The following is an 18132-nucleotide window of genomic DNA, read 5'->3' on the forward strand; positions in this document are numbered from 1 at the left end:
GTTCAAGAAGCATTTGGACAATGTTCTCAGGCACATGGTGTGATTCTTGGGGTGTCTTGTGCAGGGCCAGGGGTTGGACTTGATGATCCTGATGGGTCCCGTCCAACTGGACATATTCTATGATTTAGTTTCTCCCTTTTTTTTGTGACAGAGTCTCTGCCAGTAGCAGCACCCATACAACTCCTTGCAAACTCAGGACGACATGTAGCAATAAATTCACAGAAACCCTCTGACCCCCACCACACCTCCACCAAAACAAACAAAATATCCCCACTAAACCAAAAAACCAACCTCAAACTCAAGAAACCAAGCAACCCCCACAGAAACACAACCACGTCCAAAGGCGTTAGACAAGATTTTTTCACAAAGGATGGCAGCAGCAGACAGAAATTGTCCATACCTGACACAAAATCAACAAGAGGAAAAATAATGTTACTTGATGGAGCTGCTATAAATACTGTCTTAATTGGATAGTCAAGTAATCACAAATATTTGGAACCCAAGGATTTTCTTCAGAGGGGAAGATGGTGTTCAAGGCCTGAGTGTAGGGCTGCAAACAACTTCACTTGGAAAGGATGTGAACATCAAATTCCCATGAAAACAGGCCTCCCCTGATGAGCTGCTCACCTTGCTGCCCTAGCTACTCAAAGAGGAAGCAAACTAGAACTTGTTATAAGGCATTTATTTTCATTATGTGTTGGAAAGGGACAATTCTCTCTTCAAAACAATTACAGAGATAATGCCACGATACCTACTGCATATTGCTTTACTGTTGAAACCAAAACATTGTCCAAAACAGGTGCTTGGCAAACAAAAAGAAAATTAATATATTACCATTGAAATCAATGCTGTTAGATGAAAGCACCATCTCCACTGTCAGATCTGATCAGTCATGCAACTGAAGACGCCAAATATCAAGTATATTGAGTTTTACAGTAAGCCATGATCTTTTAAGGGTTTATATAATTCTATACAAATTGAAGTACAAAATGGGAATTATGTTTCAGAAATCATAGTGAACCAGGCTGAAGCGAATCACAAGACACACTTGTTAACACTGTACAGCTGGATTTGAACACAGATACCAATGAACTTCTGAAACTGAGTACACGCACACAATGGTCCCCGAGATTCAGCCGTGCTTGGGTGGGGAGCAGTGCTGGACACTGAAGGACAATATCCAACACAATTCACACCCAGAGGGCCAATTTGCTCAAAATTGTTGGGATGCCAAGGAATTGCTGTTACTCCATTTTAAGAACGACAGTGTTTTCAGTATGTGGTTGTCACAAGGGTATACACAAGCTGTATCGAATACTGAATCAGAAATAAATAATAAAAGATACATCTAACACATCTTTTATTTTTTAATATTTTTTTACAGCACTGACTTTACAAGAGGATAGACAACTCATTTTTAGGGGCTGCTAACATCTGAAACAAAGAAGTCACTATTTTATACTCAACATATTCTCAACCTTTTAATAACTTTATATATGTATATATGACTTTTCACACACAAAAAAAGTAGTTAAAATAATTTATATCTAAAAACTGCTGTGTAAAGAATGAAGGAGGAAATAAAATGCGGGTTTCTTTAAAAATGCTGGAAGAGGAAGACCTGATTTTCATGAACTCCACTTGCTGTTGCAGCTATTTTGGGAGTTTCAAGAGATTCCCTGGCCATCAGCAAAAACTTCCCAACACATCGGGAGCCCTCTGCAAACTCATGACATGCCGGGTAAGGTCACCTGCTAATGAGTTCGTGTGGGCCACAGGCACCTGCTATCATCAGCCCCAGTGGATTGAGGGTAAGAACGATGGAGAGGAAGAAAACATCTCCCAAGATTGCTACTGAAACCCACAGAGTGAAATTCTGGACAACTGGTATCATGATGTCCACTGGCCAGGATTTTACTCCCAAGCCCTTCTCTCCTTCTGCATCACAGATACAGGATGTTTTTCTCTCAATGGATTTTTTTATTTCCACAGGAAGGCTGCCCCAAGAGCAGGGTGGACCAGACCCCAAGAGCCACCTGCACACAGAGAGTGAAAACTATTCTCTTTGCTTGCTACAAATGCTACTGTGCTTGTGTTGCTGAGGAATCGCTCCAACATCTCCATTTATACCTGGATCCTCCCAAACTTCAATCATCTTTAGTAACTTCTGTGGCCATGTAAATGTGACAGAATTCATGGAGGATCTGAAACCCATCCAGTCAAAAGCTCAAGTGTTGATGGCCTGGATCCACATAGGGTGAACAGTGAAAGGAAAGGTACTAAAGATGTGGAAAGTACTTTTCTGGAAGTTACATTCCTCTGAAATAGATATTAAAGCAATATTACAAATAAAATCAGCAATGTGATCTGCAATGGCATGTTCATTTATCTAGAAAGCGAGAGGAGATTATATTAGAGGAAATAATTTCATCTACAAAAAGCATTTTCACATATTCCTAATTACAAAACACACACCATAAAGTAATTGTATACTGAATACAGAAATCAATACATCTCTTACTAAAAAGGAGAGAGGGGAAAAAAATTAGCAGGGTAATGCAAGTGAACTCCTGCAAGTGTGCACATGGGGAGACTGCTACAAACTCAACATAAACTCTATTCACTAAAAATCCAAAATCCAAGATTTTCTGCACAGCTGTGGAAGGCAAGGCTACAAGCTAGTGTGGAAAAGCCTGACTCACTTGTCGCTGCTGCCATGCAAAGACTTCAAGAAACCAGCATTAGTCTAAGAACTGATAAGTCTGGGTTTTTTTAATTGGATGGAAACAACAGGTGCATTTTTCCTTTGTTTTGCTCATTTTTTTCCCAACCAATTCAAACACCTCCGGCCCCATTTATTCTGTTGCCTTTGGAGTGTATTCTGCTTCCATTATCAAACCACTACTGCACCTGGTTGTTCCCTGGCTGGATACTGCCCACAGTTAATCTAGAAAACTTCAGACTTTATCTTGAGCAATCCTCGTTACCTCCTGATGCCTCCAGGTCAGGTTCTTAATTTGTAATCATCTACAATGAAAACAAATTAAACTGGTAGATTTCCATCTGTGCAACCTGCTGCAGACCTCCTCTGCAGAAACATTCCCACATTGACGATGGAGATCTTTAAACAGCTTTATCATTCCAACAGTCTGAATAGCAATAATGAACCTATCCTATCTACCGACCAGCACAGTCCATCAGTGCCTCAGCACAAAGGCTGCACAGCCAGACACCTCAACCAAAGGCAAAACATCATCAGCCCAGTGGTTGTGCATTACACAAACCACAAGTGCTAGGCACTGATGCTGATAGTCTGGTTGCATTGCTGCAGTTGGCTTCCACATAATGATCAGGATGTTCTGGCACAGGCTACAAAGTCAGGCACAATGTGGCCAAGTCAGCAAGAGGGGGAAGAGGGTGACTTTACATCACAGGCAGCAGTAATACCACTCAAGTTCTCTTCAACAGGGAAAAATCTTCACCTGTTAAAGTTAATTACATAATTACAGTGGAAACCAGGGTCTCATCTCCACCATGCGGACACAAAACCTGGAGAAATTCCAGTCAAGCTAATGGTATTCTTGTGGATTTCAAACAGTGAAGCAGAACAGTAATAAATCGCTAAAAAGCTAACTGGTGACCATGTTGCTCCCATCAACAACAGCAATAACAGCTATGCCTCTGAAAACACAGAAGAACCTTTTTCTAACCCACAATAAAAAGAATTCAAACAGACATTATGGAAAATCTCCTCAGATTGTCTGCAATTTTAAGAGCAAGGGCATTCTGGTATGGTCTAATGTTACTACACTCCTCTACTTTTACAAAGAAAGACAAGACTACAGAGTATTAACTAACTTACTGTGAAGCTGATTTTAAATCAAAACTATCCTGAACTTACCAAATGAGGCAGCAATTCAGAAAAGCACTTTAGCACAAGCTTAATAACATACTCATGCTCGAAAGTTTTGCAATAACATAATTCTATGTCTGGATACTTGGTAATTTACAGTTTTGGCTTTTACAAATTGGTCTCCCAATTTGCCCCTGTGATTTAGCAACATTCTAGCATACTAGTCATTACCTTAATTTCTGCAAGGAAATATAGTAGTACAGCAAATGCATGGTAATTTATGTCAAAACTCTATTGTAATGCCACATCACAACAGGTACCTGCATAACTGCACCTGGTAAATTAAAGTGATACTGATACATTCGATAAATAAAAAATAAATTACAGACTATGGGAAAAATGTCACTGATCTCACCAATGACCTAGACTTGTTTTCTAGTTACTGCCAAGGTCTGGAGTAATATTTAAATATAGTATTTCTGCAAGCATTCAGAGAATTACAAAATAAACTTCTAACAATCATTTGTAAACAAGTTTAAAATGCACAATTATGTTTCAGTAGTTTATTTTGGAGAAAAAAAGCAGTGCAAAATAGGCCAACCAAAACTCAGAAGGCAGCCAGGAAAATAAAATTCTTATTTGATGTTCTAACTAGGAAACAGCATATAGACATTTCCACTGGATCCAACACTCAGATTCATGTAAACATACTTAGTTTGAAAGGTCTTGAGTTAGTAACTCAGTTCTAACATCATTGCTTCATCCCCACCACCCAGTAAAGAAACAAAAACCAAAAAATCAAAAAAAGCCCAAGCCATTGTAATAAAGGGAGAAATAGGCAAGTCTACAAACACTCCACCAGCTGGTTACAAGAAAGTACCATACAAAAATATGTACTGGCAAGTTCCTTCCTGAGGGTATCTTTTGTTACACATGTAACATAAAAACACTTTTTATTTTAAACAAACAAAAACAAACCCCAAACTGTAGATGTCCATTTTATTTTAGTCATGGCTTTATGAAAAGTTTGGTCTATCATGAATACTTTTATAAACCCTTACCTATGTACATCTGACTCACTCACACCACAGCCATCTGAGATCTGCGAGCTGCAGACAACAGGGGATCCAGCAGCCTCAAAGCACACAAGGGTTGTGAAGCGTGCCCAGCTCAGAACTGATCTGCAACACTTGAGGAAGTTGGCTGTGCTTATGTGCACCCTGGGATCTGACTGATACCTCATAAGGTCCTTCCAGTCTCTATAGAAATAATTTAAAGTTAGTAATCCCTCTAGAGGTGCAATCATCTGCTATTATGTAAAATCATCCTGGAAAATTCAATCCTGGATACAGGAAATTCCCAAGAATGACATTTTGGAAGAAGACCAACTTCTCCTAAGGAAAAAGCATTGTTTACACAAAAGAACTGCTACATAACACTCCTCAAAATTTCTTCCCCTCCACAACAGGTACCATCAGGTAGCGTGATGACATCTTTTACACAGTTTAATCCTCTCTCCATGATCTACCTGGGCTTTAAGCTCTAGATCCTTTCCTTTTGAGTAGCCATCTAACACATGATACTAACCAAACTGGTATCAAATGCTGCAGTGACGGATGCTTTATGAACACGTGCTATAGAAAGACAGAAAATCCTGCATTTGCAAGCTAGGAGCTTAACTAAGGAAATTTTCTTAACACCACCCTTCTTAAATGTATTTTAGGGCTAATAAGGGAAAGAGAAGGCCACTTCTTCTACCAAAATAGTGTCTCTGTTCTCAGCACTTGGCTGTTTCCAGTATAGTGTTCAGAATTGGCAAAAGCTGAAGGAATTCTCAACATCAGAAGATGCTGCCACACTAGAAGATATTTCAAGAGATACAAATTGGCTGTGCTGTAGTTTACCAATAGTATAAACCACTGTTGTTGTGAATTACTATATGGCCTCGCCTGGCAGCCTGCAACAAAGTAATGGGGTCTCCAAGCTAGAGCTGTCCTGTACTTCTACCTCATATGAAGCTACACAATTTTGTTTATATTTAATTTACAGAAAAAAATGCACAACAGGCATGGATCTGTGGAAGGCAGCAACTGTGTTACCCCTCAGGATACCGAGATCAGGTGTGCTGCTCCAAGGAAAATGCACAGCTCTGCCAGCCTTTTTCCAGAGCTGTCCCAGAATCCTCACAAGTGCAATGGAAGGAGAATTAAACTCTCTACTAAGAGATGAGCTGCTTCCATTAACTCTTCTAGGATTTCAGCACTAGCAGACAATTGAAAGCATGTTATTTAATCTACTAAATGACTCAACCTAAATACTGGCACCCTCTCTGGGTGAAACATGTTACTGTTGGCAAGCGTGGTTAGAAGCTGATTTGAGTGAAGCAACGAGGCCTAGGGAGAGAACAGCAAAGCTGGAACAGGGCTGGTCACCTTGGTTCTGTGCCCTGAATAAGCAGGCTGCTCTGTCCTACTCAAAGTGCAGCGGCTTCACAGCAAGCTACCTGCCAACATCTTGACTGGTCAATGTTTCAAGAGATTTGGTTTAGTGATACTGAAGTTGTCTTAGCTTTCTTTTGCAATGGCCTACCTGGAAAAAAGAGGAACGGGGAGTTTTTTTAGGCAAAAACCTCTAGCACTGTTACATTCAGACACTGTTTCAACATTATTATCTTCTTGATACAATGAGGTCTGATTTTAAAATGCTGATCACTAGTGATTACAAAAAACAATAGAAATGAAAGAGCAACCCTCCCACAATGAAAGGACTAGTGTTAAAACACGTGTGTGTAAACTCACTACAGATTTGCAACTGGAATCTGATGAAATGGATCTGGATCACTTTCTCGCTCTTCCCCTTTCAGTCCATTTCATCAGCAAATTAGGTTAAATCAAATGAAAGGTTTTTGTATTTTGTTTTTTTTTTTTGTGTTGTGTTTTATGTTGGGGTTTTTTTTCCATTTTTTTCTCAATTGTATTGTTAAAGCCTGATCTGGTTCTGGGACCACAATTTGAATCCCTGGGGCTTTTTCTCAGTCCATGGCATTGGCAAGTTATTGAGAAGAAGCTTTTGTTGCCAATGTAGCGACGCAGTGCTGCTGGAAGCTGGGGGACACTGCTGAGTTGCAGCCTAGTCTCTGGTGTTGCAGCTTTACTGAGCTATTGGTCTCGCTTTCCACAATCCAGGAGGAGTCTTTTCCCATGACGCTGAGACAGCCTGTGCTAGCACAGCATATCCGCTCGTCCATGATCCCACCGCTCTGCTCTGCCAGGAGCTTGCTGTGGTTTAGCTGGGTCACCTCAGGTACCTGACCCTGCAGGACAGCAGCTATGTGGTTCAGCAGATCTGTGAAAAATTCGGAAACACCCTCATAACCTGAAAAGAGAAAAAATGAAGGAGAGAAAAAAAGGCAATTAAGTAATTTCCTTAGGTTCTTTGAAAGGCTTATTTTAACAGTTTATTACTTGGTGTGTCCTTGCCCACTGATCATAAAAAGGCTGATAATAAAACTGATAATAAAAAGGCTCTTTCTCCATGACATCATTTTAAGTGACAGCAGAAGCAGAGCAGCATAAAGAGGAACAGAGACTCTTACAATAAAAATATTGAGAAAAACTATTGTCTTGTAGAGTTGCTGCTTCTTTTTCCTCCCAAGTATATATACGTATATATGATTTTAGGTATATTCTATCATTTATTGCCAAGTCCAGGTTTCTCCATAACTTACAAACTCTCTGGTATAACACTGATCTTTTCCATACCACTTCCAGGTTTACTATGGCAAGTAGCTCTAATGCAGAGCTTCCTTGAGGGTCTGGACCCTCTCCAGAATTTGCCCAGCAATACCCTCAGTTAGGGAAACCTCAGAGGTTTTAGCAGGGTTGGCTTTATACACTACAGAAAAGGCAGCTCCCCACTGTGTAAGAAGCGATGTGATGCTTGTCTAACCTAACCTAACCTGACACTTAAAACGTGTTTGCTGCTATGTCTGAAAAACACCTGAGGGACAGGAAACGTCTATCAATGACACAGTATTTGATAGAAACAGCAGTCATTTATTTCACTGAAACCACTGAAACCACCTTTCTGCATGTTCTCTTAAGTGATTCCAGACAATTCACAATGCAGTATAATAACAAGTTTCCTGGTTAAAACAGTTGCTCAAATACCAGTAGACAAGACATTTTTTGGTGACACAAAGGGTGGCAGTAGGTGTACAGAGCTTCTGGCTCTATTTTAAACACTGAGGTACAGGCACAGTTTCATTTCATTTTAAAATTGAACCAGACATGTGACATATGGGTACAATATCTTGAAATGGATCTTAACTGCTACTGCATTACCTAAAATTGTTATCAGTTTGCCTTAGTATTTAGAGGTGACATATGACATTCAGTGTTATTTAATGGGATAGGCTGATTGTTTTAAAATGTCTATGAAAGTATTCTGGAAGTGACCTGGCATTAATACAGGAGACTGAAGCAATAAATAAAAGACCCATGTGAATAGCACACATTCACACAGCAGCATATGAGCAGAACCAGAGACCACAAAGTAAATGCACATTTTAAAACACTTTTAGTGATGTGATCACTGGGCAGAAGACTTCCTCAGATCCATAAATAATTCAATTTTAATTTCCATTTTCATGTAAAGACCAACTTCCTTAGGCAATAAAAAAACCAACTTCCTGGAAAACATTAAGTAAGACTGTAATTTCACTCATAATAGATGTGAGGATTTTATGGTGTATTTGTAAGCCATATGTCAACCAATTAACGCTTATTTAGGCTGCTACATTACTTTGGATTTTATTGCACTTGGTCTCAATTCTCCTGGATACATAACAAGCCACACAAAACATCAGTAATGTGAGACAACAGCTCATAGTTTTCCTTTCTCAAAGGCCCTTGAAGGGATTCACCAAACAAATGGCTCATTTCAAAACACCGAGTTTCCCAGTGTCTCACATGATAATTCACTGGTCAGCAGGGGGCAACTAGGACTCCTAGGGCTGGCCATGGGAGTCAGAACAGGGTCTCCACCCCTTGGACAGAAGTGCTTGTTACGCTTTCTTGCTTATGTAAAAGCCATGGGATTAGCCTTCAAATCTACTCAGAGTGCTTCAAACACCCTGGGAATAAGCCACCTCCATAGTAACAGCTTTAATAGAGGAGATCCATAGTACCCCAGAGTGTTCTGTGTCCACTCATTGAAAATAAACTAGCCTTGTAGGAGGGCACCTGGCAAACTCACAAAGAAGTTGCTTTACATATTTAATAGGAACAAGATGGCCAGTTATGCTGTCCTGAAATCAGCAGATGTTAGTGAAAGGAAGCTGTACATAACAGGCAGGCTCTGTCTGTGCAAGCCCTCTGCACACTGGGTAGAAACGCCCAAAGAATTCTGCCTGGTCACTCAGAAGAAACTTCACAAACTTGTAAAAAATACAAGGAAGGGAGGAAGAGAATTAGGTGTCTCAACTCTTGGTTCACAGGACACCTGGGGAAGGCTGAAAACTGTGGGTATTGCCTTACTTGGTTCACCTAGGGCTCCTGTAGGCCTCTCAAACAAGTCAGTTGTGGGACATCACTGTGCTGCAATCATAATGAAATCAAGGAAGTGCAGATTGAATAATACCTTCAGAAACTACTGGCAGTGAATTTGGGATTCGTGTCACACAGGGAATCAGTGGGAGGATATAAGTTTGGCATGCCTGAAACATAACTTGCATGAATCACGCTCCAGCAGGTGCTATCCTAGCCCACTTGAAACCATTTTGGAAATGCCTGTCTACAAGGTGCCTGAATTTTGTTATACTGAAAACAGTCTCCAGAGTCCTCTGGCTGAGCATGGATAGGAAAGATGTCCACCCAGCAATGCATCTGAAAACAAGTGCCCATCTCTGTAAGCTTCGGTGGAGGCAAGAAACAGCTATGAGCTTTTTAAAGCTAGCTTTACAAATGCTACCTGCCTGATTTTTCAGAGATTCTCCCTGATCTGGCACACTCAGCTGTTCTCCATCTTCCCCTGGTCAAAGAGAAATGGACAGCCCAAATCCTGCATTTACAGCAATGTCTTTACACACACAAAGTGCATGTTCAGATTTGATGCTTCCAGCTACCATGCGATTCACCAGAGCCAGCAGTTCACCTGCATGGTGACAGCCTGCAGCTCCTGGGGCTGGGTGAGCAGCACCCAGCAGGCTACATGGAACCTTTTCTCTCACTTATCTGAGGTCAGACAAATGTAACTCCCACACGCTACGTGACTGTGCCTACAGTTCGATACCTCAGCTGGTAACCACTGCTAAATATAGTACCAGGAGTTTCCCACAGAACAGAAGACACAATAGGCCTTTCAGACATTTATCTTTAAAATCTTTTTGAAGAGTTGCTGGTGCTAATGGAGCAGATAACAGACAAATCCTCCTACAGGTACACCTGCTCTCAATTCTGTCGTTAAACTCATCTCAAGATGACAGCCATGGAGGTTCAAATGAGCTTCAAGCCTAGTAAACACAAAAGACAGCACACAAGAAAGGCAGCAAACCTCTGGGCAGCTGGACAAAGCTTTGGTCAGGCTTGGCCCCAAGCCATGGCTTGAGTTCCATGAAAGAGGCTGTGATTACTCTTTAAAGGGCCTCTTCCCCTCCCTTTTTCCAAGCAGTGGTGCAGAGAAAATGCCCAGGAGGGTTGGCTGCAGTTTGGCTCTACTGCAACTCTTGAAGGCTATGATGATTTGAGGAAGAGGAGCAAGGGAGGGCCCTTCCTGGGACTGCACTGAGCCAGGCCCAGTCCACTGTTGATAAAGGCCACCAGTGGCTCTTTTGAGGTGGGCTGAGCTTGAACTTCTCACTAGCAAGGTGATGGCTCTGTCAACAAAGTCAGTCATTGTAACTCTTCAGCCTTTACTCATACTGGCCATTGGAAGGAAATGCAGTTGCCTGTGCTGAACATGCTTTTGAGCAACAGAGTATTCTGTGCTGAGATGTAACTTTGCTTCTGTTGCATTTTACCCCATTGTTTCTTCTCTGACCTCAGCAGCCCTCGAGAACAAGGGCTCCTCTCTCTCAGTTCTGCTACGTTTTACAAATGTGAAGGCATTTTTTTCTCTCCCCAGCTTTCTCTTCCATATGTCTGGGCCCTGCTGCTATCCTCTGGTTTTCCTCCTGGTCATCAACCTATCCCATGGTGATAAAGTCAGTAGTTACCTTCATGACCCACATGTTCACCACCAAAAAAACTGCTGTGTAAGACACAATGTAGATCAGTGCATAAGAAAGTTACCTGTGCTCTCAAGCCTCCTGCAAGGACTAAAACACTATAAATTCAAACTCCCTTCAAAGACCAATTACTGTGCAGACTGAAACACAGGACTTGGGCTGAATATTGAAAACTATTGCCTTAGGGTGGAAGTACAGCAGAGTATTCTGCAAACGTAAGTGACTAGAAGAAGACATTTGTCCTCTCTAAATATATGTTTGTCACATTGCTGTTCCCCAATGTGGACTTCTCAATGTTTCAAGAAAAGGAGAATTTCAGTCTGTGCCAAGTACCAAATCCAAAATAATACTTGAAAAAAAAGGAACCTGAAGCCGAAAACATGAAGCACCAAACCAAAATGCAGGATACAGGATTGCAAAAGAATGTCCTGTATCACTGACTTCAAGATCCAATGTCTGAAATACAATTCTATTCATAAAACTGATATGGCTCCATCAAACATCCAACTGAGGTTGTTTCACTGTCCTGGGCAGAAGAGTGTTTTCATAGGTCTGCAAATTGCATAACACCATGTGGTAGAACCATGCTGGAAATACGGTAGAACCATGCTGAGAATAGCACAGCTGAGTTTTAAGAGGGAGCCAGTCACTGTGGAGATAGACAGACAAGGCACTACACAGCAGTAGGACTGAGGACCTGATTTGAAAAACTGAGGAGACTGGGAGCTCAGGACAAGCTCTCTAGATGTAAAAACACCACAGTCACATTAAAGTCTTCAATGACAGGTTAAAGAAACTATGCAACAGCCTGTGTATGTCTCTGGAAACAAACATCCCCATTCAGGTAATGAGATGAAATTCTCAGAGAGAAAACCCCCCTGCGAAAATGAGCATCAAATGAGATGATGTATTCTTTTCCTGGGTTAGACTACTGAATATAGCACAGGTGACAGACCATTATTGCCTCACCCTTATTCACACTTACAACTCCTTTTAACAGTTCCAGTGATCAAGGAGCTTGTTTAGTTGTTTCCAAGACATATGTTGCACTAAAAAAAGTGGAGGACAAATTTACCCACTTTTACATGCTCTAATCCATCCTTTTACTCCAGGATGCACTTACGAGAACCTGCAGGGATACCAACTCTCTACAGCAACTTCTGTGCATCTACAATTTTATCATCTTCAGATTCCTGGTTTTGTTTTTGTGCACAAATGTCTTTTTGTGGGGAATCAATTTGCACAGGAAGAGATTTTCAAGGGAACAATTTGTTGCTTCTACCCCCTCAACTTTTTTAATGGCACAGAGTCTGAAAAAAGAAGTAAACTTTAAAGGCTCTCCTAAAATAGAATTTCCTATTCTTTTCATTTCAGAATGAGGGCTAGGCCCAGAAAGGCTGAGTCCTAAGCACACAGTCCCACACTGCAGTTCCTGAGCTTCCCTTTGCAGAGGAGGGCACAACAACTATGTTACAACTGCCACTAAAATTCGACTATATCTCCAAGAGCTGATACTTCAGTTGCAAATTCCATATCTAGATTAGGGTTGTTCCCTTCCCAGATTGACCTGTATTTGATCTCAGAACCATCTGGCTGCTGCTGTCTCATCCCCAGCCTAAGAAGCGATGACATGAGACAACAACAGTAAAACTTGTTCCCCCAAAGCAGGAGTGGAAAGGCCTTTCTTACCTGGGAATGCATTTATATCAATGACTGCATGCTGCCCAGTCTGATTGTTAATGATGATATCAATTCCAAAGAGAGAAACTCCCAGAGCTTGCCGCAGTGCTTTAGAGATTTCCCGGATGACGTCATCGTTTGGCCGCTCGAATACGCCTTCAATTTTATCCAGCTATAATGGAAAAAGACACATTACTAAGGGACTCTGAAGCAGCCTTTTTAGTGGAAAGATTGATTTTCAGAAGTTTCCAGGTGCATATCTACCAAATTTAATTGCAGAGAACCAGTGACGTGAAACCGAGAAAGACACCAAAGAGAAACTGCTTTCATAATTCAGAATCCTTCCTAAATTGGAAGTTCATCTGCTCTAAAGTGTCTAGTTCTTCCTCTTCCTATTGGTGCAGCTAGAGAAGCAAAGCAGTGTAGGAATGAATGGAGAACCAGACTAACTATTTTAAGTACCAGATCTACACCTTAAAAAACATATATAGGTGGCATGTTTAATCCTGTGCTGCAAAAGTTCTGGCTATCGTTATTTCAGTGTAGATCAAGGTCCGTGTTAAAGGGCTGACAGGACAGACTCCTCCTGTTAGTTTAATCTGAGTCATACAATACAACTCAACTGGTTTCTTAAGCGCAGAGCATACCTTTTATGTGGGTTTTCATATGTAAATTATTTTGTAAGTATTTATTAAAATGAGTGACTCAGGTTACTTATGACTGGAGGATGCACTCTTCTTCGCTTTTTAAACAACATATTACACAGCAGAAGTTTGCTGTTATGCCTGCAGAAGCATGACTGGAATATGTATGTGTATGAGTGAGATCCAGGTAAACCACAGGAGCACACTCTCTAAGTCTGAATGTAAATTTTTAGTAATGGCTTCTCCTTCAACATAACCACAAAGGGATTTATGACTAGCACAATTACAGTTTTAATATTTTGCATGGCTAAATATTGCACATAAAATTCAAAATCAAATACGAAACTAGTCCCCAATAGAGCTTGGGAAACAGAAAAGAATCTCAAGACTCAAGAGATTGAAAGGACCCAGTGCTGTAAAGTGACTTTCTCAGTAGCCGAGTGCCCAAGAACTTGTTAGGATTCAAATGTGCAAATCTTATTAAAAGGACTTGTAATGCTAGCATGAAACTGTGCAGTGTGCTGGCACTGCTGGTCTTGAAGGACACCCAGAATGGTCCCATGGTCACAGCTTGGGCATGCTCATATGGGAGACAACTACTGGCTCTCTGTGACCTTGTGCCAACTCAATTTCTATGCTTGAATTTTCAGTTTGTCTGTCCTCACAGAACTGAGTCCTAGAAGGATGATTTATGTTTATTAATCTCTCTGGACAGGAAAAAGCCAGGTGTTTGCATCCAGAACCTCCTTCTTCCCTTTGCCTAGATTAGCCCTGGGTAGTTTGGGAAGCAGCACAGCCCTGCTACAAGTTCTTCCTCACCGGAGCTCGGTAAGGAAAACCAGAGGGGGACACAGTCATGCTGGTTCGTGGTACCAAACAGACCTCAGCCTGCAACACAGAAGCAGACAGCTTGTGAAAGAGAGTCACTAGCTACTAACACTTCCATAAGAAAGGATTAGATAGGTTTCCAGCTGCACTAGAAGGAAAAAGACCGAGTGTACTTACCGCCGTTAAGACAGATGAGGACTCTGGTTTGGAAACATTGTGGCTGTTGAAAAATATTGATTCTCTGTCTGCAATTAAAAACAGGTTGTAAGCAACTTTATACCAGATTGTAGTTTCCAAAGGAACAGTGCAAGGAACAGTAGGTGGCAGTGCAGCCCCGGGATTCTCGTCCTGGTCTCAACCATCCACCCCACCCACAGTGCTCTCCTTCCTGCTGGCACTTGGCTGCCTGCACAGGCTGGAACCCACAGACAGATCACCCACGGTTCTCAGACCACAGATAAATAGAACCACGCACTGGGTGGTAAACAGAAATCAGTTTCCATTCCTTCACCAGAACAAATTAACTAAGTTCAGTCAGATAATGAAGTTAATTTTTATTAATGTGCTATACTCAAAGTGACAGTTCCAAGGGGAAGGTGTGTGACAGAAGGGAGAAGCTGCACTCACTGCAGGTGGTAGGCCAGTAGAACCCAGGGCACACTGAGATCCCTGTGAACCTGGGCAGGGCATTGTCACCATGGCAAAAAGCAATTCATTTTGTGGCCAGGACCTGTCCTTCTTTTGGAGGCACCGTAGGAATGCAGCAGACACACTGAGATGACAGAAATCACTAACGAACCACAGTGGAAACCATGGGGAGAATTGCACCAGCACCTCCCACCCTGCTTCCTCTGTGCAAGAGGTTTTATGGCTGAAAGAAATCCCCCACCATGTCTCCCTTCAGGATTCCCACCACAGTAGACTGATGGCATCATAGAGACAGCCTGCCCAGGAACACCCAGACCAAAGTCTCAGCACACAGGTGGCACCAGCAAGAGTATTTCTGCTATGCTGGTCTCTGACTGGACATTCAAGAGCAGCCTCAGGGCCACATACAATAAAGACAGGAAAGCAAAGCCAAGTCCACTCTGCAGTCTGACCACCAAATACTCTTCTCGTCTTTCCTCTTGTTTAGAAAGATCTTGTACTTTCAGACACTCAGCTCTTTCAGTGTCTCACAGCCACCAGATCTGCTTATCCATCAGATCTGCCAGCTCAGGTTCCTGTAGCATGGCCTCTGCAAACTCTCCTGATGTGGGTAAAAGAGACAGACGCTTACCCTAATCTGCCAACAAAACTTATTTTTATGTGGACTTCCAGACAACTTTCAAGTCTTAGATAAGACATTAACTAAGGCATTTTTAGAAAGATGCCTTAAAATGTTCCCTTCCAGCAAAACTATAGACCAACTGTCCTAACAGTTTATATAAACACAGATTTTAGCCTACTTAATTTGATCAGGACATAGAGCAGACCTAAATGTCTATTCACAGGCACACACAGCTACAGACAAGAACTTCTATCAGCATCCTACTACACCTATACTACCAAAATACATATTTTGTGTGTGTAATGGTATGGTGAGCATATATGGACATATTAGGATCAGCAGAAAACACTAAGCAAAGTGACAAAAAGTGGCATTTGTTCATTCATCTCCTTTAGTTTGATGCCATCCTCACCTCCTGGATTTTTCCAGTTGCTCTAGCAGATCATGCTCCCATCCATGTACTGCTAAATTTTTTATGCTTTTGGTGGGCCACAGAATGCAGTTCTCTGGAAAGGAGCTTTTTTCCATAAAGAAAATCTACGTAATCACTAATGAAAACCCTTCAAGTGTTGCTTTCTAGTGACATACAGAAGAATCACTCTCCTCACTGAGAAATCCATTCCTCCTTCTCCCCAACACAGCTGATATCTACAAACCAAAGGGCACTTCCCACCAAGATTTACAACACTGGGCCTCTCATGAAGAGGGAGGCTCGTTTAGGGTAGAGCACAAGTGACCTTTAATTTAAACACACATACATATTCAGGTAAAAACAGGGAAAGGAAGTTCTGAAATGACGGAATCCAGGAAATTCTCTCCAAAGCAGATTTTTAAACAAACTCCGGAACAAATGACACATGAACTTACTGTGAAAGGAGGGAACTTCTCTCCCTCTCCCCCTTTCCACATGACATAAAACACTGTGTCTAACAGGTAAGACTCAGGTTACTACTACATAAATATTTACTATACTAATGTCATTGGTAGTTATTCCAGAGCAGGTGAGTTATCTCCCTTCCTATTGAAATAATACAGAAGAGGAAACATGGTTTGTCAGAACCAGCTGACTTCACTTCAGCAGTCTTTTCACAGATATTTTCTTCGGAGATGTTTCCTGCCGATGTTGCGAGAATGGACATTTTTTTTTACATCAGTACAATGTACCTGAGATGCCTGCAGAGAAGTTCTTTAAAGATGGTCTTTTCACCACGGTGTAGGATTCCCCGACCACGAAAACTTTATAGAGCACAGCGTTATGATTGATGAAGCTCTGAATGACGCAAGGGGGGCGAACAGCTTTGAGGCCCTCCTGGTTGAAGATGATCGCCATCTGGAAACACACACACATAGTTGTGCACAAGGCTGGCAATAATTTCATGCTTACCCAGACCTGACAAGCAACAAGGTGGAACATCCACTCGTGGATATATATTGACCACATGTGAACTCCTTCTCAGCTTCTTGTTCTATTTCATTATGTTTCATTTAACTGACACACAGCTCTGCCAACACTATTAGCAGTGAAGCTTTCATTTTCAATCAACATTTTCTTCACAGCTCTTTGCAATTTCATTTGCTGCCTTTAGTTGGGAAGCTACTGCAACTGCAGGTACAACAAAAGGCTAAACCATCTGACCAACACAGATGACAAAGTTTGTGTTGAAAACAAGCCTGTATCATGAGAAAAACAGAAGGAACAGCTCTGTGCACTAACTACATGAGTTCTTCCCCACAGCTCTATTCCCCTGATTTGGTTCAGCCCAGTTGCAACAGCCTAAGCACCAGGGCTTCACCCACACCATCAGAGAACATTTTTCAGACTCTAGTAGTTCTTACTGCTAACAAATGCTGGCATACCAATTTTCCTGGCATGGTTTCATCCCATTACTCCAGACAGATAGTCCTCTTGAAGGCACTGGAATAAATATGCCAAAAAGGAAGGCATTTATTGGGCCTTATGAATGATGACCAGCAGCTGTCTTTAACAGCATGGAAGCAACGTTGGTAGGTGCCCTGAAATACTTTGATGAGACAGCTTATCTTCAGCACATGTTACACTGGTCTTTCAATTGAGCTCTCCGTTACCATGCTTACATGCATATATAATTATTATTATTATAGTGCCCCATTTTACAGGTTTTTTGTTGAAGTATGGGTTGTGCCATGGCTCCTACACAGAACCAGCAGCAAGCACCGTTCTTGCACAAGTGATGAAATTATGTATCTGTGTGCCTCTACACAGCACTGAGGATACACTCAGGTTTGGTCTCTATCCTCAGAGCCCTGAACAAGCTCTGCTCTAGTTATCTGAATATTGACTGAACTTTTGTTAACACCTTAGTTTGTTTCTGTAAAAAATACCAAATATATAATAGGTTTTCTTCTTCAAAAGCATGGCTGTGGTAAATGATGTGGTGATTACATACTCATAGTTAAGTCTGAGCACATTTTTGTCCTTATTCCTCCTTATCTGGTAGATGACATTAGATCAAATAACTGTCTGCAGACATGTACAATAACTCAGTAGATTAACATTTTCTGAGTTCAAGTCAATGTGTACATTCAATACCTACTCGCAGCTGATATTCTTGCTGTCTCTATTACACAGCACAGAGTGAATTTGTGAGTGGTA

The 18132-nt window shown here is 41.5% G+C and overlaps 1 protein-coding gene across 2 annotated transcripts in view; it reads right to left on the minus strand.

Moving 5' to 3' along the window:
* Nucleotides 1–667: 667 nt before the first annotated feature.
* The window catches only part of ITPK1 (inositol-tetrakisphosphate 1-kinase), a 145027-nt gene continuing 127562 nt past the window's right edge, over nt 668–18132 (minus strand). For both annotated transcript variants that reach the window (XM_069018127.1, XM_069018128.1), the window contains exons 8-11: nt 16665–16830; nt 14408–14475; nt 12768–12930; nt 668–7228 (exon numbers count right to left, since the gene is read on the minus strand). In XM_069018127.1, the coding sequence (XP_068874228.1) occupies nt 6906–7228; nt 12768–12930; nt 14408–14475; nt 16665–16830 (720 nt within the window). In that variant the 3' untranslated portion in view covers nt 668–6905. The remainder of the gene's footprint in view (nt 7229–12767; nt 12931–14407; nt 14476–16664; nt 16831–18132) is intronic.

The sequence above is a fragment of the Aphelocoma coerulescens genome, chromosome 5 (assembly GCF_041296385.1).
Source record: "Aphelocoma coerulescens isolate FSJ_1873_10779 chromosome 5, UR_Acoe_1.0, whole genome shotgun sequence".
Lineage (NCBI taxonomy): Eukaryota > Metazoa > Chordata > Aves > Passeriformes > Corvidae > Aphelocoma > Aphelocoma coerulescens.